The sequence below is a fragment of the Mauremys reevesii genome, linkage group 1 (genome assembly GCF_016161935.1).
Source record: "Mauremys reevesii isolate NIE-2019 linkage group 1, ASM1616193v1, whole genome shotgun sequence".
Lineage (NCBI taxonomy): Eukaryota > Metazoa > Chordata > Testudines > Geoemydidae > Mauremys > Mauremys reevesii.
The window spans coordinates 122,500,268-122,524,795 of NC_052623.1; the positions used below are offsets into that span (position 1 = coordinate 122,500,268).

The 24,528-nt window shown below is 41.6% G+C and overlaps 1 protein-coding gene across 3 annotated transcripts in view; it reads left to right on the forward strand.

The window, feature by feature from the left end:
- Positions 1-24,528, forward strand: part of MGAT4A (alpha-1,3-mannosyl-glycoprotein 4-beta-N-acetylglucosaminyltransferase A) — a 125,336-nt gene that overhangs the window by 68,009 nt on the left and 32,799 nt on the right. For all 3 annotated transcript variants that reach the window (XM_039520030.1, XM_039520015.1, XM_039520023.1), the window contains exons 6-9: positions 14,488-14,534; positions 15,521-15,634; positions 16,328-16,403; positions 20,129-20,243. In XM_039520030.1, coding sequence (XP_039375964.1) covers positions 14,488-14,534; positions 15,521-15,634; positions 16,328-16,403; positions 20,129-20,243 — 352 coding nt within the window. The remainder of the gene's footprint in view (positions 1-14,487; positions 14,535-15,520; positions 15,635-16,327; positions 16,404-20,128; positions 20,244-24,528) is intronic.

Consider the following 24,528-nt stretch of genomic DNA (forward strand, 5'->3'; position numbering starts at 1 on the left):
ACGACTCATGGGCCGGATCTGCCCCGCAAGCTCCCGCTGGGGAGTGGGCTCTGGGGCTTGCCCCGCTCTGGCATTCCAGCTGGGGCGCCAGGTCAAGAGGTGCACCGCACGGCTCCCGGAAGCCACAGCATGGCCCCACTCTGGGGCGCAGCCACATGGCCCTGCTCCAAGGGTTGGGGGCCGCTCCACATGTAGGAGCTGGAGAAGGGACATGCCACTGCTTCTGGGAGCCACTTGAGGTAAGCACCACTCAGAGCCTGTAGCCCTGATCCCCCTCCTGCTCTCCAAACCCCTCGATCCCAGCACTGAGCACCCTCTTGCACCCCAGACCTCTCATCCGCAGCCCCACCCCAGAGGCCGCACCCCTTCCCGCACCTAGGGTGACCAGCTGTCCCGATTTTATAGGGACAGTCCCGATTTTTGGGTCTTTTTCTTATTTAGGCTCCTATTACCCCCACCCCCACCCTCGTCCTGATTTTCCACATTTGCTGTCTGGTCACCCTACCCACACCCCAACCCCAATTTTGTGAACATTCATGGCCTACCATGCAATTTCTATTCCCCAATGTGGCCCTCAGGCCAAAAAGTTTGCCCACCCCGGGTCTAAGAATAAGTTTATTTTTTGTCAATATAGAGTAATAAAAATATCTTTTGAATTAAAATGAAAAAGATTGTCAGTAGATCTTCATATATTGAGGTAGAGGCCAAATAACAACAATAATAATAATAAAACCGAATCCAATATCAATTTAGTTTTTAAAACGTCAGAAGTAAATTAATTCATTTAAGAGATTAACTCAGTAATTGATGTATTCATGTGAAATTGAGTCACCTGCACCTCAATCCAAGCCTCGTTAGGAAAAGTCAAGAATAAATAAATAAATGCCTCCATTTTAGTGTTCCTTGTAAACTTGGCAAATGTTGAATACTAAAACTCATAAAAAGAACAGGAGTACTTGTGGTACCTTAGAGACTAAAAAGCTTATGCTCAAATAAATTTTTTAGTCTCTAAGGTGCCACAAGTACTTCTGTTCTTTTTGCGGATACAGACCAACACGGCTGCTACTTTGGAAAAAAAAATCATAAAGTTATTCTTCTTCAAGTACTTGCTCATGTCAATTCCATTTTAGGTGCATGCACGCCCACTTGCACCATTGTAGATTTTTGCCTTAGCAGTAACCAGAATGCTGTGCTCATGCATCTGTATATTAGGCACCTGCCAGCCCTACACCCTCTCAGTTCCTTCTTACAGCCCATTAGCGGTTCTTACAGCCCATTGTTGTTCTCTTTGTATATAGTTCTTAGGTACTTAGTTCACCGTTTAATTAAGTGTTGTTTGTTTAGTTGTTAGTCCCAGCTGGGACTTTGCCCTGTTCCCTGGGCTTCAAACTGTGTTCATGCAACAGGTTGATGCCTGTTAGTGACCCCACAGCAGCTGTTTGAAGTGCTTGGGGGAATCCCATATAAAGGACAAGTGCAGGATTTGCAAGAACTTTCATCCCAGAACCCAGAAGGAGCAGGATATCCACTTGAAGGCCCTCCTTGTGGAGGCTGCACTTCATCTGGTGTCGGAGCCTTCCTGATTTGACTCTGCTCGTAGCACCTCGGCATTGGTGTGGAGTGTCCCACTGGCACCAAGCTCTGCCCAGCACCATTCCTCCTCGACTGTGCCTAAAAAGCGGCAAAAGAAAAAAGGCTCCCTGGTGCCATTTAAGCAGGGACAGGGGAATTGGGGCAAAGGACCTAGTTCAGGCCACATGCCTGCCCCGGAGCTGCAAGGGGGTACAGCTACACTGGGATCCCCTAGCCCAACTAGGGATCTACCTCCAACTCCTGGGAGCGGGCAGGGGACCCTGCCTACTACTGGGACCTTCAATACCTGAAGCTGCCCAGGTGACCAAAGACCTCACAGGCCTGCCAGTATCGCAGATGCCGTGCCAGGCGGTGGACATGGCTAAGGGGAGGGATAGCTCAGTGGTTTGAGCATTGGCCTGCTAAACCCAGGGTTGTGAGTTCAATCCTTGAGGGGGCCACTTAGGGATCTGGGGCAAAATCAGTATTTGGTCCTGCTAGTGAAGGCAGGGGGCTGGACTTGATGACCTTTCAGGGTCCCTTCCAGTTCTAGGAGATAGGATATCTTTCTTTCTTTCTTTCTTTCTTTATTTATTTTTTAAGGCCCTGCAATCCAAGGGCAAGCCAGCCATGGGACCCCTGCAGAGAGCAATGGAGCACCATTGGTCCCCAGATTGTAGGCATACATCCCTAGCCCCGCAGCCTAGGACGCTGGCCCCGCAACCTCAGTCTCTGGCCAGAAGACCCAGGTCTCCGGCGTCGCATTTTCCTTCCATGAGGCATGGAACACCAGAATCGAGGCACCAGTCTCCATACTGTTGGTATCATCCAGCCTCTCGCCAGAGATTTCTCCGGTGCAGGTCCCTATTGCCTAGATGATCTCCCAGGTGTTGGTCCCCACCAACATGGACCACTCTCCATTGTGGCACCAGTCTCTGCTGCCTCGGTACCACTCGACGGACAGATGCCAGTCTCCGCCCTCTAGGCATCGATCTCTGTCAAGGGTCAGCTGGCAGATTCAGGTTTCCACAGCCCTGCCATGGTCACCTGAAGGGGAATGGTGTGAGTTGGAGCCAGAGTTCAGCCCCTCACTGAGAAGGCATGGATCCCCATTGGTCCCAAAAATGGCATGACATCTGCAGCAGTGGCATGACATCAGAGCCAGTTGCCTGCTCAATCGCCTTGTTGGAAACCTGAGTCTGCCAGCTGACCCTGTATCCGCAAAAAGAACAGAAGTACTTGTGGCACCTTAGAGACTAAAAAATTTATTTGAGCATAAGCTTTTTAGTCTCTAAGGTACCACAAGTACTCCTGTTCTTTTTATGAGTTTTAGTATTCAACATTTGCCAAGTTTACAAGGAACACTAAAATGGAGGCATTTATTTATTTATTCTTGACTTTTCCTAACGAGGCTTGGATTGAGGTGCAGGTGACTCAATTTCACATGAATACATCAATTACTGAGTTAATCTCTTAAATGAATTAATTTACTTCTGACGTTTTAAAAACTAAATTGATATTGGATTCGGTTTTATTATTATTATTGTTGTTATTTGGCCTCTACCTCAATATATGAAGATCTACTGACAATCTTTTTCATTTTAATTCAAAAGATATTTTTATTACTCTATATTGACAAAAAATAAACTTATTCTTAGACCCGGGGTGGGCAAACTTTTTGGCCTGAGGGCCACATTGGGGAATAGAAATTGCATGGTAGGCCATGAATGTTCACAAAATTGGGGTTGGGGTGTGGGTAGGGTGACCAGACAGCAAATGTGGAAAATCAGGACGAGGGTGGGGGTAGGGGTAATAGGAGCCTAAATAAGAAAAAGACCCAAAAATTGGGACTGTCCCTATAAAATCGGGACAGCTGGTCACCCTAGGTGCGGGAAGGGGTGCGGCCTCTGGGGTGGGGCTGCGGATGAGAGGTCTGGGGTGCAAGAGGGTGCTCAGTGCTGGGATCGAGGGGTTTGGAGAGCAGGAGGGGGATCAGGGCTACAGGCTCTGAGTGGTGCTTACCTCAAGTGGCTCCCAGAAGCAGTGGCATGTCCCTTCTCCAGCTCCTACATGTGGAGCGGCCCCCAACCCTTGGAGCAGGGCCATGTGCTCAATCGCCTTGTTGGAACCCTTCGGGCATGCCCATGATGCTGGTTCCATATTCCCACCACTCCTCCCAGACTACCTCAGACAAACTGCCCCTGGTACTACTGGCACAGGATTTGGGGCATGGTGTGGAGCCTGACGCGAGTGTAGCACATCAGGTGCTGATGCCTATAGAGCCATCCACAGAAGGGGAAGGGGAACCTACCTCTCCCCCTGCAATGCTTTCACTGGACGAAGAGGTGGCAGTTGTCTCCCAGACTGATAGGGCTCCCTCCCCACCTCCCCGACTATTTTAAGGAGCACCAGGCTCTCATTAAAAGGATTTCTGCCAACCTAAATCTAGAAATTGAGGTGCAATCAGATGACCTTTTCAGTGTCATCTCTTCCACCACCCTGGCCCATATCGTGCTGCTAGTTCACCCAGGGGTCCTCAAGATCGCTACAGAATTGTGGTAGACCCCCTCTTCCATTCTGCCCACTTCCAAAAAGACGGAAAAGAAGTATTATGTCCCTGCAAAGGGGTTGGAATACCCCTATACGCACCCACCAGCTGGGTCACCGGTTGGGTTTGCAGTTAACGAAAGGGACAGGCAAGTGGCATGCCAAAGAATAAAAACACCAAGAGGCTGGATCGTTTTATCAGAAAGATTTATTCCATGGCCAGACTGCAATTTCAGGTATCTAACCATCAGGCCCTGTTGAACAGTTACAATTTTAGTTTGTGGGACTCCCTTGGCCAGTTCAAGGAGGCCCTCCCACAGGACTGCGGTTTGCCATGATAGTGGAGGAGGGAATAGCAGTGGCAAGGGACACTCTCCAGATGGCCTGGGACGCTACAGACTTGGCAGCCCGGCTCGTGGCCTCTGTGGTGGTGATGAGGTACAACTCTTGGCTGCACTCCTTGGGTTTATCCTTGAACCAAGGTATTAGGCCTAAGCGGGCCTCACTGCAGTCGATCCTGGACTACCTTCTGCATCTCAAGCTCCGGGGTCTGTCTCTTTCATCTATTAAGGTCCACTTGGCTGCCATTTTGGCCTTCCACCCTCTGCTCCAGGGCAGGTTGGTTTTCACTCATGACATGATGATCAGGTTTCTCAGTGGTCTGGGGCAACTTTACCCTCATATCCGGGACACTGTCCCTCCTTAGGACCTGAATCTTGTGCTGTCGTGGCTTATGTGTCCCCCCCCCTTTGAGCCTCTGGCTTCCTGCTCCCTTCTCCTCATCTCCTGGAAGGTTTGGTTGCTGGTTGCAATAACTGCCCGCAGGATCTCTGAGATGAGGGCGGTCACTTCAGAACCGCCGTATACAGCCTTCTACAAGGACAAGGTTCATCTGCGTCCGCACCCAACTTTCCCGCCCAATGTGGTTTCGCAGTTTCATACAGGCCATGACATATTTTTACCTTTCTTCTTTCCAAGACCTCAAGTTGGAGGAGGAGCGCAAATTGCACTCTCCGGATCTCAGGAGGGCACTAGCCTTCTACATCAAAAGGACCAAGCCATTTCGTAAGTCAACACAGCTGTTTGTCACGGTGGCAGACAGGATAAAAGGTCGTCCAGTGTCCATCGGAGAATTTTGTCCTGGATCACTGTATCTATCTGCTGCTGCTATGATCTGGCAAATATGCCTCCACCGGCAGTTGTGACCACCCATTCGACTAGGGTGCAAGCTTCCTTGGTGGCTTTCCTGGCCCAGGTGCCAATCCAGGATATCTGCAGGGCTGCTACATGGTCTTCCATCCACACGTTTACATCTTATGCACTTACTCAGCAGGCCTGAGACAATGCTGGCTTCAGTAGAGCAGTGTTGCAAGCCACACAACCGTGAACTCCGAGCCCACCTCCAGGGGTACTACTTGTGAGTCACCTAGAATGGAACCGGAATGAACGAACACTTAAAGAATGAAAAACAGTTACCTACCTTTTGTAACTGTTGTCTTTTGACATGTGTTGCTCATGTCCATGCCATTACCTGCCCTCCTGTGCCTCTGTCGGAGTTGCCGGCAAGAAGGAACTGAGAGGGCATAGGGCTGGCGGCACTTAATATACAGACACATGAGCGCAGCACTCCAGAGGGCATCACTGCCGAGCCTACGGATACCGCTAAGGCAAAAATCTCTGATAACTGTGCACGTGGGCCCGCGCACACCTAGAATGGAATGGACATGAGCAACACATCTCGAAGAACAAGTTACGAAAGGTAAGTAACCGTTTTTTGTGCCCAATCTGAGGGTAAAAGAAAGGGAATGCTATTACAAGTAAAAATATGTAACAAAATGCAGCCTTGCTAAACTATGCCATTCACATTATCTGGCTGTAATATGGAGCAGCAACTAGACACATTTATCCTGGTTGCAGATTTTGGTTTTGTTATATTTTGTTGCCATGACAACACACATTCTTGGAAGCATTTCAGCTCATTTCAGTGGGAAAGGTGAATTGTAGGCAAACTGAACAAAACACAATTCTGACTATTCACAAATCCTTCCATCCTCTTTCCTTGTTCTCTTTGGTGAGGATATATGCTTTTGCCATTTACATCTCAATAGCGCAAACTAGTATTGAAGATTTAATCCTTTAGTTCTCTTTCTCCTTCACTGTCTTATATAGTTTCACCACTCCTGTAGCACACTATATGTAAACACTATGAGCCTGTTTAGTGGCTGCAGTCCTGAGCTGTTATGTTTAAAGGCACAACAAACCAAAGTTTCTAAGTAGTTATTCATTGGCATTTCCACCCCCAAACATATTTTTCCTTGTTTCCTGCCTATTACACAAGATTTAGAGCAGGGGTTCTTAAACTGGGGGTTGGGACCCTTCCGGGGGCCATGAGGTTATTAAATAGGGGGTCGCAAGCTGTCAACCTCCACCTGAAACCCCGCTTTGCCTCCAGCATTTATAATGGTGTTAAATATATAAAAAAGAGGTTTTTTAATTTATAAGGGAGGTCGCACTCAGAGGCTTGCTATGTGAAAGGGGTCACCAGTACAAAAGTTTGAGAACCACTGATTTAGAGAGTTGTCAGTTTCGCAGTGTTAGTCATATTTTAGGGAAACGACTTTTGTAATGGTTAATTCCTTTTGTTTTATTTTCATACTGTACTCATCCTCCCCACCTATATGATGCAAGGGATCAGAAAGTTTGAAGAAATGACTGCAACAAATAGTTTGAAGAAATGACTGCAACAAATGACTGCAACAAATGACCAGTTTTGGCAGAGTTGGATTATTTTCTCTTGATGGTTTCCAATGTATTTATTTATAGTTAGCTGTACTTAAGACAGTTACAGGTTGTGTAGTTTGTGAGCCTAGATAAAAGCCATTCTAAACAATATGGCTTGTGTGGATAGTCTGGATCATCCCTGCAGCTTTTCTCTCTGAATTTACAGTAACTTGACTCTCTTTAACTTTGTTTCCTTTCCCAGTGACTTGTCAGTGTCCTAATGCACTCCCTGACTTTAGCGCCTTGCTTCCCTTTGCATTTCTCTTCCTGAACTTGATTTATGCTGTAGGGTGAGGGGTGGGGAAATCATTCGAGAGGAGATTTAGGAAATATGGCAGCCAGTATAGATAGTCAAAGTGAAATCCTGGCCCTATGGAAGTCAATGGGAGTTGTGCTGTTGATTTCACTCTGGTTATTTCTTTCTCAGTATTTGTTCAAATATAAATACCTAAAAATAGCAACTATTCATATGAAGTGAATATAAATAAATATTAATTGCATCTCTAATTTGACACCTAAAATAGTGTGAGCAAGGGATGACAATATATCTTCATGAGCAAGGCATTTCAGAATTTTCAAGAAAAAAAATCCCTCAATACCTATTCAAGATTTGTACATACTGGAAAGGATTTTCAAAAGAAACTAAGTGATTTAGGAGCAAAAGTACTCCTAAGTCACTTAGGTGCTTCTGAAAATTACATCCTGTAAGAACATGGTACGAAGCAAGGAATTAGAATGTAAAACAATTACTATCACAGATTTAGATAGATGCTATGTGACTCAATAAGAATACAATTCGAGAGTCTTATGTGATTAAGGGGTACAAGAATGGACTCTTACATTGTAAGCATGTCCTAGCAGGGAACATCTCCTACTCTCTTTGAAAGGCAATATGTACATCAGTGCACCGTACAGATGATTATTCTAAAATATACTGCCAGAACTTTTTTCTAAATTATTTTACAGTAAATAATGTTTGCATACATAAGAGTTTCTCACAGGGCACCTTTATCATATCATGGAATTTTGCTTTTCCAGTTTCTTCATGATTCAGGGCATCAATATCAGTAGGCAAAAGCACAGAAAGTAAACTGAAGTACAGAGCACAAGCACAGTGCCTACCGCAAACAAACCTCAGCCTGTTGGCAGATGCATTTCTCTTTGGATGCAGAGCAAACACTATACTTGCAGTTCTGTGTTATACAATGAACATTCAAAAATCCAATTAAAGTACCAAGAAAGAGACTGTTAGGAAAATGCATTTAGAGGCAAAAATTGTTGTATGTGTTTTTGCATCTTATTGAATATTGTTTGAATACTGGTATCCCTTTTCACAAAACAGAACACAGACACAGCAAGTGACTTGGGGCTTGTCCACACAGTGCAGCACTGTGCACTACAGGGGTGTGATTCTAAAGTGCACTAGCAGGACCATGTAGAAAGCACAATAGGGAACTTTGTGTGCACCAGCATGGTTTACATGGACCAGTTAGTGGACAACACGTTAGCGTGCTTTAGAAATCATACCGATGTAGTGCACATTGCTGCACTGTGTAGTCAAGCACTCGCTCAGGATTATGCAGTCTGTGAAAGAGCCAGCAGCTGATCCTGTAACTTCTAACCCAGTTCTCCAGGCCTGTGTATTAACTGCAAAAACAAGCCATATTATGAGTTAATCGCTTGAAAATTTTTACTTTTAGCCCTAAAGATCTTAAAATACAAATAAATATTAGTATCCCCAGTCAAAGCGTGTTTTTTAGGCAAAAGCTTTAAAGTTTAGACTAATCATGAAAACAGTTTTCTCCAGGACTTAAACTGTGTGCCAAATTTCAACCCAGAATAAATTATTATGGCTGAGTAAATGTAAGGCTTGTAAGAGAGTGCCTAAAACAACCTTAACTGTAGCAGCATAAATGTGCTCCTTCATATGGTGTCTTGATCTCCACAAAAGCAGCACTGAGATTTCTCGACATTTTGAAAACATGCTTTCTTCACTAACCAAATATGCCAGATGTATTAATACAAGTCTGGTTTTGTTCCTGCAATCCTATATTATTTGTTTAGTAAGAAATGCAGTTCCAGGAATGTAGGATGGTGAGGGGACAGAACTAGTTTGCAAAGTTATGCCTGTCTTATTGGAGGCCATCTACATCCAGTTAGTATGTATAGCGAGACACTGTTTATGGAGGAGGGAAAAGCAATCAATTTTAATATACTACAGCCTCAGAGTCTGTGTTAAAATAAAGTGACCTTTACATCAGACATATTGGTAAAATATAATGTACACCTCTGTTTTTGTCCTTCCCTCTCCCCCCGCCCCCAATACACGCTCCTATGCCTCCTTTCCATGCTAAATAATCAAATTTTAAAATCTCACATTTGAAGTTCCCCAAGGTCACTGACCATTTTCATCTCCTTCCCGTATAGATTTACCTTCATACTGGTTTAACTTTATTCATATTATGTTGAAAAAATGTTAAGGTTAGAAAATCAAGCACTTAAAAGTTAGGAAATGATAGAATGAAGGTTGTCTGTTCAATTTATTCTTACATCATCCCTGTGAAGTAATATGGTGGTATTACCCCATTTTACATCTGAAGAACTGAGGCTCAAAGTCATCAAGGCCAAAATTAAATATCCATTAACTTTGGGTGCCTAACTAGAGCTTAATTTTTAAGAGTATCTTAGCATTTGTATAGCACTGTATATGTTCAAAGCACAGCTGGCATTGATTCCAGTTGGAGTTCTAGGTGCTCAGCCTACAATTACTCGGGTCATCCTGTTTATCTATTTTTAAAAATGGCAAAATGTTAACTTTCTTCCAGTCTTTTAGCACTTCTACAGTTCTCCAAGACGTATTGAAAATCAACATTCATGGTCCAGCAAGCTCCTCAGCCAGCTCTTTTAAAAATCATATATTGCATATAGAAATCATATAGTGCATCAATGAATCATAACAACATGGGGCAAATTAAGATTGCACTGGCAACCTTTAATTCTGTCACTTCCTGTGTTTTGAGTGCTTTTTTTTTGTGAACATAGCATTCCTTTTCCATATTTTTGTATGTGACTTACTTGCAAATTGGACAAACAAATTCCATCAAGTGGAACCATACTGTCCACTACATAAGTCATCAGGGTTGGGACATTTAGGTCCATGGTGTATACCTCTATTTTTTGAGCTAATGGAAGAACTAGTAGCAGGAGTAGGCTGTTATCCTCTCGGTTGAACAGCCCTTAGGAGGGAAGAGATTCAGAATTTGCCAGTAGGATTCACAAATGTTTGTTAGAGAGCAGAGGAATGCAGAGTCTCAGGACTTCTAGGTTCAGTTTCAGGTTCTGAAGATAAGTGTGCTGAAGTGGTTAGACACCCATCTCAGTTCTCTACTGCTCATTGCTTACATACAATCCCTGCCCCTGCTTTCTCCTCAACTTTTGGCTTTCAAATCAGACTGTTTCCTTCTCCTCCTCCATACCGTCTAGGCACTAGAAGGGGAACATTAAGATCACAGGAGACATCTTCCTGCTCTCAGTTCTGAAGCCTCTGCAATTTTGTAGACTATTGTGTTGTCATCTGCTATGATGTCAGTTTTGTTACAAATAATACATGTATTCATGTGAAGTAAAGCAAACAATACAACCAATTAATCTATATCTGGAAACTCACACTTAGGCCTGGTCCACACTAGGACTTTAATTCGAATTTAGCAGCGTTAATTCGAATTAACGGCGCACCCGTCCACACCACGAAGCCATTTAATTCGACATAGAGGGCTCTTTAGTTCGAATTCTGTACTCCTCCCCGACGAGGGGAGTAGCGCTAAATTCGACATGGCTATGTCGAATTAGGCGAGGTGTGGATGCAAATCGAACTTAGTAGCTCCGGGAGCTATCCCGGTTGGCTAACACTCTGCATCGTTGCCGGTGCTGCTGAGCTCGCCCTGATGTCCAACCAGGACATGGGATTCAAACTGGCCAGACAGGAAAAGGAATTCAAATTTTCCCGGGTCGTTTCCTGTGTGGCTGGTCAGAGCATCCAAGCTTGGACTGCTGTCCAGAGCGTCAACAGAGTGGTGAAGACCCCTTAATGTTGCTTTTCCTGGACTACTTCCTTTTGATTATTATAGACTCTCTTTGTCCTGCTTGAGGAATCTCTGAAAAGGCAGAAAGTGTTGTCCTTGCCCAGTGGAGTTTGTGTCCAGCACTCTGATTCTTTGGAAGGCTTTCTCTGCTTAGAGGAGCTTTAGAACTCATTCTACCAGGACATTAGTCACCTCTTTCATTAAAAGTGGGGAAGTTTCTGTGACTAACTCTGCTGGTCTCAGTTTGCACAATTTCTCATGGTTACTAACTGAATCTATCCACATTGGTCAGATGGTTCTCAAAGTAGTTCCCACTCAGCCCAACAACGCCTGACTGTTTCCTGTACTCCTCCTGTCTAGTTCTTTTTGTGTTTAATTTTTCCCCCGTGGGCATAGTCACTGTTGATCAGACCCATTGTATATATTGGTGGCAGCCATAGCAAAGAAAAACAGATTTCTTACACTTGCTTGCTTGCCACAATGTGGCAATATGCACCCACTAAGAACATACAAATAGGCAAAAAAAGGGGAGGGGGCTTTGGCAAAGTGGCTGCTTAGTTAGACTAGAGCTGTCTGGCAAAAAGGCTTCTCTCTAGTTCTGGAAGGTCTTACCTGAGAAAAGATTGCCTGCCTGCCAGCCGGCCTTCTTAAGAGGAGGCATTGGGTGTGAAAAATCATACTACTCGGTTGGCTAACACCTGCTAACAGATAAGAGTATAACCACCTGAATTGTAATTTTTCCAGGACACCAGGTCCAATGCCTCTGCTCTTGTGAAAAGTTGGCCTTGAATCTTTTAATCACTACACGTCTTTTCCTTCGAAAGGTGGCACCTCTCATATTGTTCTGGGGCATAGTTTAATACTGATTCAGGGGAAAGAGTGCTGTCTACTGAATTAGCAATACTGTTTGCTATATTAGGTCTTCCATACACCTACTAGTCAGACCTTACCTGATTTAGTTTGAGAACAGAGAAGACTACTGAACAGTTGTATGCTTTTGATATGAGGCATGTTGACATATTTAAGGTTTTTGTTAAGAATTCTTTCAGGAGGAAACTTACTCCCATGCATTTCAAGATGCTTTCTGTTAGGCATTATAATGGACTTTAATTTAATATAAAAGCAGGTTTTCTTAACTGAAATGGTGATGAAGCTCAAAGGATATTAGTCTTAATCAAACAGGATTAATTTTGCTATAGAAATTCTTGGGGCAGATTCTCCTTTCAGTGCACATAGCTTATTAATGCTAACCTGAGTTATGGGCACATCAAAATAAGAGTATAAATTATCCCTTTGTTTTTCATCATTTGTAAGAATAACCAGCAAGAGGCTGTAAACAAAGCATTCTGATGAAATGTCAGAATCTGCTTTGATTTGTCAAAGGCTAGAAATTTTCTTTTGAAAATTGATCATCAGTTCCTCAGAGTATTAGATTAATAACTGGAACAAAGACTGATTTTCAGCTTTGATTTATAAATTCAGAGGCTCACTTTTTCCAGAATGGGTACATATTACAGAAGAATAGGTTGTATAATATGGCAGGGTTAGAATGTTGGTGACCTTTATCTTATAGAAGGTCAGGATTTGATTTAAGTGACTTGTAACTTTAAGTTATTCATGCAACATTATTTAAATCAGATTTAAGAGATTACTAATAGAAATTTGTCTCTTGTAAAATTTAGACCCTGATTCATGAGACCATCTCTATTCAAGAAAGCACTTAAGCATGCGAGTTGGGGCCTTTATAGATACTGTAAATGACAGTTTTAATGTCTTTATTTCCAAAAGAAATAATCTGACTTTGAGTTGTCTATTTCTAGAAAACTTGTTTATCTGTAAATATTTTTCCTAAAACTAGTAATTTTTCAGGTATGCATGGATCCCGCTGTAGGTGTGCAAGCGCTACATAGTTGTAAGCTTGGAATCTTTTGACTAGCAGTGTCTGGTGGGACTGTGTGTATGCCCTGTGCCTCTTTGTGAACCCATACAAGGGAATAAGGGACAGAGCGGCCTGGCCCCTCCCTCAGCTCCCTCTTCTGCCCATGGTAGTGAGACCGAACCTGGCCTGTGACTCAACCCACTTCTGATTTCTGTAACTCTTCTCTGGTGAAGAAATGTCTTCTCAGTTCTCCCTTTAATTAATTTCTTCATTTAAGTTTTGTTGGTCTTTCTCCCCCTCCCCATTCCCTCACCCCCACCAAAAAAAGAAAAAAAGAAAAACGAAGTAGTTAAGGCAGATTGGGGAGACCTTCCTGTACATCCCCCTGAACAGCAGGGTGAAGTGCTTTGTGGTAACCACTAGCTATGGTGTATTCAGAACTCACTGGGTTCAAACCCTGTCTTTCTTTCAGTGTACTAATCCCCGGGGCAGACTAACAGAGCAGATGCCTGTACTATCTTGGGGAAGAAAGCACATATGTCCAATAAGTATGCTATCTGCTGCTCTTTTTGTCCCGCACCCAGAAATCCTGGGATGTCAAGTTCAAACTACACCTCTTGGAGCAATCCAGGAGGGTAACTTTGGAGGATGTCTTCACTCCTGGTTCCAGACAGAACAGAGAAGTTTGTCTTAGGGAAGTGCTCTGATGACTAGCACCACACCCCGGGCTCCAAAGGGAAAGGAAGGTGAAGAAGGCACCATAACCATCTGTGCAGGCACTGGCATCCCTGATACTGACCATGTCTACCTTGGGTTGGCACCAAAGGCCTCCGTGCCAATTGTGTCAGTGCCTACTCTGGGGAAGAGAGACCCAACTCCATTCTCCAGAGCAGAAAGGCACGCCCGCACTGAGTGCAAACACAGCTTGGAGAGGCAATACGTCTATCCCGCAGAGAGGATTCTGAACTGAGAAAGAAGCCCTCAACATTAACAAAGGATAGCACTAAGACACCAGCACCACCATCTAAAGCGAGAAAGACAGGCCCACTAATATCAATGCTAAAACCCATGCCAGTACTAGAGCCAGAACACTTCTCAGTATTAAGATATGCCTTCAAGTCCCCCTCACTGCTCCTCTCAGCACAGATATTGGCACTATCCCACTGCCAAAACAAAAACCCCAAATTATGAAGGAGTCTTGAAATCTAATGCAGCTAGTTGGTTCTAGTTACTTCACTACAAATTCACCTGAGAGCAGTGTAAATACTAGACTTTAACTTTTTCTTATGATTTTTTTTTAATTAGCAGTTTCACTATATAGAACACTTTGTAGACATAATATCATTTTTGTAGGTTTAGAAAAAAAATAACTATAACTTTTAATTCTTCTGGCATGAATCTCATTACATGTCAGTCCCAACCAAACTTTTTTTGCATCAGACATTTAAAAAGTGTTACTATTTTTAATTACATGTCTCCAGTTTTTTTTTTAAAAAATCCCTTTTCTCTGTTGTTTGGACACCTTGTGTTTTAAAATTATGGTTGTGAAATGTCACTATTTAAAATATGTTTTCTTTTTAAAGGGGAAAAGTGTAGCTCCAAAACTGCTCTTTTTTTCTTTTCCAGACAGATCTGGACTATGTACACAGTGTTGTAGCAAGCCTGGAAAAAGAGTAAGTTGTGGGGGTAGTTTTGTTTTGTTCTCTTAACAAAACTGTGGTGTGAGGGAAATGTTTTGTTTACTTCCTTTTTTCCCTCAGGATTGTTTTGGTTTCAGAAAAAATAAATGCATGAAGACAAACCAAGGGGAAGTAATTAAGTAGGTTAAACTGTAAAACAGTAAATGGGATTACGTGGATTTGGCGTGACATAAATGGATTGGGTTGGCATGACATAAATGGATTCTATGACATCTGCATTCATGGTATCCTTTGTAGTAGTATGCTCAAACTAAGCTATAGAAGGGAAAGCCCAGGTATTTTAAAAATTGACATTATTAGATTAACTAGACCAGGGGTAGGCAACCTATGGCACACATGCCGAAGGCGGCATGCGAGCTGATTTTCAGTGGCACTCAGAGTGCCTGGTTCCTGGCCACCGGTCGGGGGGGCTCTGCATTTTAATTTAATTTTAAATGAAGCTGCTTAAACATTTTAAAAACCTTATTTACTTTACATACAACAATAGTTTAGTTATATATTATAGACTTATAGAAAGAGACCTTCTAAAAACATTAAAATGTATTACTGGCACACGAAACCTCAAATTAGAGTGAATAAATGAAGACTCGGCACACCACTTCTGAAAGGTGGCCGACCCCTGAACTAGACTATAGTGTAAAGTGGAGGAGTTATTGTTCTGGAAGACTCACTTAGGAAAATAACTTTTATACTAGTTTTGTTTTATGTTGCTTGTTTAAAAAATTCTTCTGCCGTATTATTCTGTCAACATAAATTAAGAATGTAATTTTACCAGACATAAATCCTGCATATCATAAAAGTTAGAAGATGAGCCCTCATTCTGATGTATTGTGAAGGTAACATTGTACATTTGTTCCAAATGATTACAAATATGTTTTATGTCAGACACAGTAACTGCACCAATAATAAATAAATAAATTGTCCCACTGCACTTATTTACTTGATGTTTCTGATGATAGATTTTCTACAGAAATCAGTTCTGGCTTGGTGGAAATAATATCCCCACCTGTGACTTACTATCCTGATTTGACAAATTTAAAAGAGACATTTGGAGACTCAAAAGAAAGAGTCAGGTAAGGTTTTTTCCCTCAGAACTTTCTTGTTTATGTAATGCCAGACTGAGTGTGAATTCTGGAAACATTTTTTGTATATACTTTAAATTATGTGGAAACAAGGCCTTAATTCTGCAAAGAAAACTGAATGGGTGAATCCCTGCATCCACATGAAGCACTACCTGCATGTTTTTTTCTTAAGGATTGAAGCCTAAATGTTAAGCTTTGTGGGTTTCATTTAATGTTAAATTCTGGGAAGGTGCAGTGGGAGTTCAGAATATAACAGCGTATAAGATTTTTGTTGCATAACATCATGTAGGTTGTCTGTTCTTGTTTTCTGTTTTCCTTCATGCTGTCAGGAATAAAACAATGTATGAAACTCAACAGTATTGTTCAGTTACCATTTGAAATATCCAATATATTTTTAGAGAAAGCTCAAATAGCTGCAAGAGATCAAATTCAGTTGGGTCATTCCTCTTTTTGTGTTGCAGCATACGGGGGTGGGGGGGGGAGGGAGGGAGGGAGTGGGGCTTGACCTGTTTTTTGTGGGTTTTTTCCAGACAGAGGCTTTCCTGAGAGAATAATGCCAGATATAATTGTTCTAACATTCAAATAATGTGTAATAACTTGTCATCCTTTGTAGTGCAATTCACTATGTATTGTGAAAATTTTTATTTTATAATTCCTTGACTTTTTTTTAACATTTAATTTCAGATGGCGAACAAAGCAAAACTTGGACTATTGTTTTCTTATGATGTATGCCCAGAAAAAGGGCATTTATTATATTCAGGTAAATCGCTGTTCTTTGATGTGTAAAGCTATTCAAAGATACCGTGGTGATGGGCACATCATAAAAGCCTAAATAGAATATAAATAGAATGATTATATATTTGTAGGGTGATTGCTATTATGGTTATTATAGTATTAGTGAATGTGTATAAGTTGAATTACATACACTGTCTAAACTGGAAACCCAGTTGTCTATATGCTTAAGTGTGGCCAAAAACTGCTAATGTGGCAAAAAACATGAAGGAACACTGACTATTTAATTTTGCTTTTTTCATATGCCAAAGAAAGGGGTAGGAGTGGAGCCTCTATGATGCAAAGAAACAATAGAATAGCTGTTGATGGAAGTAGAGCTCTAGATGCTGCATTATTTTTAATTGGTTTTGAAGAGGTGTAGATACAGTTTTTCTGTCCTTTGGCATATAAGCTAATGTGACTATATATTAGTACAGATGCTTTTACGTGTATTGCTAGATTCACTGCTTTTAACTAAAAGTTAAGATTGTGCTAAGAGCTGTAACAGTTCTGAAAAATTAAAATAAACTTTAATGTAGCCCTGAGTAGATTTCACCTTATTCCTGCTTCCAGGTAGAAGTCCCACTTTCTCCTCCTCAGATACATTTACGGCTTGAGCCGCTATTAGAAGAAAGAGCGGCATGTTTTCTTCAGGCAGCATTAGCTGCCAACACTTCTCCCTGCTGACATATAAAACCACCTAATCACAGTATGGAACACATATCTGTACACAGAGAGAAAAGAAGAAAATTAGTTGGGAGGTCTCAAAATAAAGGTGAATTAAAGTGAGAATTTTTAAAAAACTGGCCTGTCTTGGTGGTTAACTAACCATGACTCTCCCTTTTTCTAAAATGTGAGGCCACATGTAAGACTTGGCAGGACACCTGAAAGACTGAATGTACATAGATTAAAAAAACTGTATGTTATACTGTTATGAGCTGGGTAAAACCTTGTTATGGGTTGAGCTAAAACCTCATTCAAACTGGTGTGTGAACGCACCCTTAGTTGTAAGATACAGTTAAGGCGCCACACCTAAAACAAGGCTTATTAGATTTTGTTTAGGAACTATCACCATGTGGACAGAGGGTTCCACTGGGTATTGTGTGAGAGAACACACACAAACCGAGAACAGACAAGAACAGAAAGAGAGGCAGAGGTAAAAAGCAAGAAAGCCAAGCAGTAGCCTGTGAGCACAATGTGACTCTGGAAAAAGCTAGAGAGAGAGTTTTGAGTCTGGTGTTGGCTAAAGATGCTTACGGGTGTAAACTAAGGAAGTGCCCCTTTTGTTCTTTGTTCCTCCTATGTTCAGACAAGCAGGATTTTGTACAATCCTTGTAAATAAACAAGATTGCAAAAAGGAGATCAGTTTTACTTGCAACTGGAACATTGCCAGAGCCCCGAAATTTGACTAGCTGCTCAGATCAAAAAGGGGTAACAATACCAATATTGCACTCTACATTTAGTATTTAAAAATAGCATTAGCAAATGATGACCTGATTGGCTTATAAGGAATCATGGCCATGAAGAAATTTTCAGTTAGATCTTACCATAAACATGTAGAAATAAAGGTGTTAAAAGCTTACTAAAAGTGTAAAGTCCCTTCTCTTTATTCAGATTCTGCACAATATACCTAGGCCCTTCAGTGTTGTCCTGTAGTATCTCTTATCAGGATGGCTGAAGGCACCTAAACTTTGGCCTTCTATCTCACAGTACACCAATGGATGCAGTTATAAGACAGTAATTTTAGAATTTAACCTATTAGGAAGATTTGGTCCTGCCCTTGGGTTTGTACAGCACCTACCACAATGGGACTCCTATCCTGATTGGAGCCTTTGAATGTTACCCGAATACATATAGTAAATAATAAGTAATGCACGTTATGGCCTATCTTATTTTCACACTGTGTTGAATCACTGAAACTGGTTCTTACCAATTAATTATATTTGTGACAATAAATACATGAAGAAGAATAAAAAATCAGTGTTGAGATTCATCTTCCGCCCCCCCCCCTACATTTATCTGTTTATTTCTCTTCCAGTGTAACTTTAGTGGTCCTCACAGTTGACATGCCATTTTATGTATTCAGTGTTGTCATCATGTTGGTCCCAAATATTAGAGAGAGAAGGTGAGTGAGGTAATATATTTTATTGGACCAACTTCAGTGAGACTGGAAATAAGAGCTCTATGTAAGCTTAAAAGCTAGTCCCTCTCACCAGCAGAAGTTGATCCAATAAAAGATAATACCTCACCCACCTTGTGTGTCTCATGCCATTTTGTAGACTATTGTGTTGTCATCTGCTGCGATGTCAGTTTTGTTACAAATAATACATGTATTCATGTGAAGTAAAGCAAACAATACAACCAATTAATCTATATCTGGAAACTCACACTTAGTCTTTTGTGTGCCTACAAACAACACATGCGATAGGAGGAAACATATGTACGGATACTAGTATTCAGCACATCCATTATGAGCAACAGTTGTAAGCAGAAGTGGGCAATTTTGGGGATAGAGTCCAAAACTCTCACTACTATGGAACATTTACATTTTTTTTTAAAAATTGTTTGTTTAATCATGCCAGTATTTGCTCCAAAACATAATTCTAAAATGGAGCTCATTCTGCTTTGAATTATGTAAACATTTCTTTGCTTATTTTCCATGATAATCGCTTTCTACATTTGCTAACAATTGCTATTGAGGGAATGGGACTATAGCTTCTGTTTTCAAGCTGTTATTTTTATTGGTTATTATAAAATGCACACATAGGAACCTACAGTTTCCCATCTAAGCAATGTGCAGGGAAAATACCAAAAAAAAAAATTTTGAAGTTAAAAGATGGTGCTTTCCCTTTTGGTACAGTTCTATTATATGCCAGAAAGTAGCAACATCAAGCAAATTCACTACAGTAGTTGTGTACTAAAGTATTTAATATTGCCACAGCCTTCTGATCAAGGATGAGAGATTATTATTGATAAACTATAATCTAATAGCAGTTAAGTATCAGAGGGGTAGCCGTGTTAGTCTGTATCCATAAAAACAACAAGTAGTCTGGTGGCACCTTAAAGACTTAACAGATTTATTTGGGCATAAGTTTTCGTGGGTAAAAAAAAGCCACTTCTTCAGATGCATGGAGTGAAAATTACAGATGCCGGCATAAATATACTGACACATGAAGAGAAGGGAGTTACCTTACAAGTGGAGAACCAGTGCTGACAGGTGGACCTGATAATTTTCATTCCATGCATCTGAAGAAGTGGGTTTTTTACCCACAAAAGCTTATGCCCAAATAAATCTGTTAGTCTTTAAGGTGCCACTGGGCTCCTCATTGTTTTTTTGATGTTGTTTTTTTTTTTTAACAGCAGTTAAGTACATGCGGAATGGAATCTTTATCTGGATATTATATGCTTGTAAAGAGAAAAGTTTTTTAAAACTATTTCCTATCCAGTTCACGCTTATGTGTTCCCAGATAGTTGATGTATATATCCCTGGATTTTTGCTATAAAGAGTTTCCAAATTAATTATCCTCAAATAGGTGGATGGTGATCATGCTTCTACAGTAATAATTCTTGTGTATGATGCCTACATACCAGGGTGGTGTTTGCACTAGAAATCTATGGATAAATATATTTTAGGACTACTTTTTCCTTGCTTTACTTTTTCTTTTTGCGTTGCTCTTCCTGCTTTGTGTTAATACGAGTGTTTGATTTCCCTAGCTTGAAGATGATATTGTTGTCAAGCAGAATTATTTCAGCACGATAAAAAATTTTGCACTTCAACTTTCTTCTGAAGATTGGATGATTCTAGAATTTTCTCAGCTGGGTTTCATTGGTAAGAAAAATGTCCAGTTTAGTAGTTTGAAAAGAAAAAGTTCAACCACAGAATCTCTGATTAATAGTGCTGTGACCTCAAAACTACCTTCTTTATACTGGTAATGGAACAGGGAATAAAAATGGATTGACATTTATGGCTATATGCTGTAACTATACACTACAATAATTGCAGTTACCTATGGATGTTTGAGTCAGAATTAAGCAGTGGAAAATGAGAACACTTTTATAACTAAAAAAAAAGTTACTTTAAAAAATATGGAAAATCAAAATTTAAATGTCTTATTTCTAATTATCTGTCAGCAAAATAAAAATGACATTAAAAGAACATTGCGTATGTGAAGCAAAGGGACAAAATCAAGAAAACTCACCCAGCCCAAAGTTACTTTTATGTCTTTTTGCCATTAGAGACCTCACAAGTTTCCAAGGGTCAGCAGCCATAAAAATTAGTCTCTTTTGCAGAAAGGTTCTATTCTATCCTCCCCCTTCCACTTGGAGCAACCATGTGACTTCCAGAGCCTGTCCCCTTCCTAGGGATGGAGTCACAGATACCACCTGTTGTTTACAGTGAGTAGGATAATGACTACAATGTTGAGACAGAAAATGCAGAGTCCGGAATCTTAGCAGGTTGACCACCACTATGTCATGAGAGTAATTTTAGTGTTGTTTCCTACACAATAATGAATTTTATTGAGAGGCACAAAACTTACATAAATGCAACTGAAAGAGCTTTCAAAGGAATTTAACACTTTGAAAGTTGATACAACTAGAATCACAGTCTGGTTTGATCTAACTAACCATAATGAACTAGAACCACAGTGACAAAATTGGAAACTGATTCAAAGAAGCTATGATACTTTTCCATTAGTCAGTCAATGTTACTGATCCCAAATACAAAGATCATAAGTTGAGCCCAGAACAGGAAGAAGAATCTGAAACGTGGCTAGTGGAATGTAACCCTGAGGTTTTTTTCATTATTTTCCCATATTTCAATTAAAGACTCAGATCTCTACCTACATATTTGTTTGCAAAGGAAGTTGTGTCTCAGTTCATAGTATTAAGGTGGTGGGAAACAGTGAATGTAAAATTATACTCTTGATTTCAGAATTTTGTCAACATTTAAAGAACCTGCATTCCCCTGAAGTCAGCTTAGTACCAAATGTGTTTTTATATGTTCCTCTCATGCACAGGAAGTGGGGGAGATATGACCTTTAACAGGCAGGGCTGTCTCTACCCATACACAAAGTATGCAGCTGCATAGGGCACCAGGAAATTTGGGGCACCACATTTCCTAGTGACCTGCACAGCTGCGTGCTGCTCTAGCCCCTAATCCGCCTCTTCCCCATGGCCCCTGCCCTTGCTCTTCCCCAGCCCTGCCCCCACTCCACCTCTTCCCCAAAGCCCCGCCCCTGCTCCACTCCCACCCTGCCTCTTCCCGCCCCTGCTCCACCCCACCCCCACTCCCTGGAGGACTGCTGCAGGGGTCGGGACTGCACTCAGCGCATGGTAAGTGGAACGACCCAGCCCCAGCCTGCTCCATTCTCCTGGCTCCCTGCTCCATTCCCCTGGCTCCCTGCCTTGCCTCACTGCTGGTGAATGCTGGGGGGAAGATAAACCTTAATTATGAATTTTACTTGGGTTTTGGAATTTGCTTCACAATCTAACCATTCTCTTAATGTAGATTTTCGTATGAAATTCTGTGGTATTACAAGTAATGTAAAATTAATTATAGATTTTTCTTAATTAGCATAGTACAATCTGGAATGTCTTCTGGCATGCAGGCGCTTGCAGTCTGCAGTTTTGTAAGACTGAAAAGGCAAAATATTTAAAATCTACCATGTGCTGATCTTTAGTTTACACTTGCAATTTGGGACATGCAACATATAACTATATGAGTAGAGCCCTACATGGATAAAAAGTGTGTATCTGTATCAGATCCCAAACATGGTCCATGGATATAAAGTGGCGATCTACAGATTTACAGGACTCTAGGGATAAAATTTGGATCTGCATCCATCATCCGCAAACATGGTCCATGGCTATAAAGCGCATATCTGCAGATTTGCAGGGCTCTACTTATGAATAAGGCTATATTTTAGTCATGGGTATTTTTAATAAAAGTCTTGGACAGGTAACAGGCAGTAAAAAAATTAAATCTATTTCTCCATGTTTATTCCCCCCTATACTGTTCCTCACAACTTCTTGTCAACTGCTGCAAATGAACCATTTTGATTACCACTACAAAAAGGTTTTTTCTTTCCTGCTGGTAATAGCTCACCTTAAGTGATCACTCTAGTTAGAGTGTGTATGGTAACACCCATTGTTTCATGTTCTCTGTGTGTATATTTCTATATCTTCCTACTGTATTTTCCAGTGCATGCATTCGATGAAGTGGGCTGTAGCCCACGAAAGCTTATGCTCAAATAAATCTGTTAGTCTCTAAGGTGCCACAAGTACTCCTGTTCTTTAGGCAGTAAACAAAAATTCATGGCCCGTGACCTGTCCATGAATTTTTCTATATACTCCTAACTAAAACTTGGGTGGGGGGCCCGCAGATGCTCTGTGGGGGGTGGTCCAGGGGCATTGTGGGTGCTAGGGGAGGTGGCCTGCTACCCCACTGGTGCTGGGGGAGGGGGTGGGCAATGGCCTGGGACCCCCGCTGGTGCTGGAGGGGGGTCTGGATGGCGGCATGCAGCCCAAGACCCCTGCTGGTGCTGTGGGGGAGGATTGGCAGGGCTGGCAGGGACTCTACCCATCTCCGCGGGTCCTTGCACCTCCTAAGCAGCAGAGGGGCCAGGGGACTCCGCATGGCTCCCTCCACAAGCACCGGCTGCCCGGCTCCCATTGTCCAGGAACTACAGCCAATGGGAGCTGTGGGGGCTGCCGGCACAGGCAAAGCGCGGAACTCCCCTGGCCCTTCCACCTAGGAGCTGCAGGCCATGCATGTGGGAGCCGGGGAGTCCCCCACCCCAAAGTAAGAGTCACCCTGCACCCCCAACCAGAGGTGCTGGAACTAGGATGTGAGGGAGGGGGTGCTGCAGGACCCCCAGGTTTGAAGTGGTTTCCATTATATACAGGGTTTACAGTTTGATTCAATGGCTCTCAGCACCCCCACTATACAAACTGTTCCAGCGCCTCTGCCCCCAACCTCCTGCCCTTAGCCCTGAGCCCTCTCCCACACACCCAAGCTGCTGCTGGTGGTCCAGGGGCTGCCTGGCTTGGGAAGCCCCTGAGACAGCACCAGCCGCTGCAGAGTGAATCTGTGACTTCCATGACAGACTTTCATCCTTACCAATGAGTTACTTTTAAAAGTATATTTACAGATCATCTGTAAAAGAGACACATTTCTCTCCTGACGCCTACCGTTGGAGAATAATAAATAAGCATTATTTATTACAAGTTGCTTATTTCAGAGAGTTTCTGGTTAAATCATAAGTAAAACTGATTGGAACTCAAAGATTATAAATTGAGTTATGCCAGATTGCCTGTCTGTTGGCTTTTCTTTATATGGATTCTGAAAATAATTACTTTTAAAACTAAATTAATTAATTGTCTCCCGCTGCTCTCTCTCTCCTTTTTATGTCTTGCTCTCCCATGTATTATATTTACTGCTTACTCCATTCTGTAACCATTTCATTCAGATATTATTGCCAGTAGGCTTTCAGCAGGATTTAACCATGACTGCACCACATCATAACAGTGTTTTTTATTGAGAGAGTTAAATCAGGAGTCTAATGCTCCCAATTTAGCTACTTATTCTATTTTTAAGTTGAGTGAATTTAGTATTCATGAAAGTGTGTGATTAATAGCATTGTCTAAAGATATATAGAGATAGTGTAATCATCCGTAGTGCAAAATTCTTCACACAGTTATCATTATTCTTGATTTGCCTTATCTCTGCTATTCAATTTCTGGTTCTTTATGTGGACACATACTACAAGTTGTACAATTTTGGTAACAAAAGATGTAGGGGCAGCCAAATAAATCACTATTTATCACTTGGGATGAGATTTATATCCAGATCTCCAAAGGCAAAAGTCTAGCTTATTGACCTTTATATCACTTTGTCCCTATCGATCTAAGTAGAAAAATAATAATTGAAATGTTAACAGAGATGTGGCTTTAGCCATACTCTGTTGAAAGCCTTAGCTATCTTACAAGTTCATTTATAAAAATGGTATTTTGTTTTTGTTAAAATTTGTCTTGGCTGTAGATCTTATTTATGCATACATCTAATCTATTTTTTTAAAAGTGCGATAGAAAACAAATTGTTTATACACAGAGGT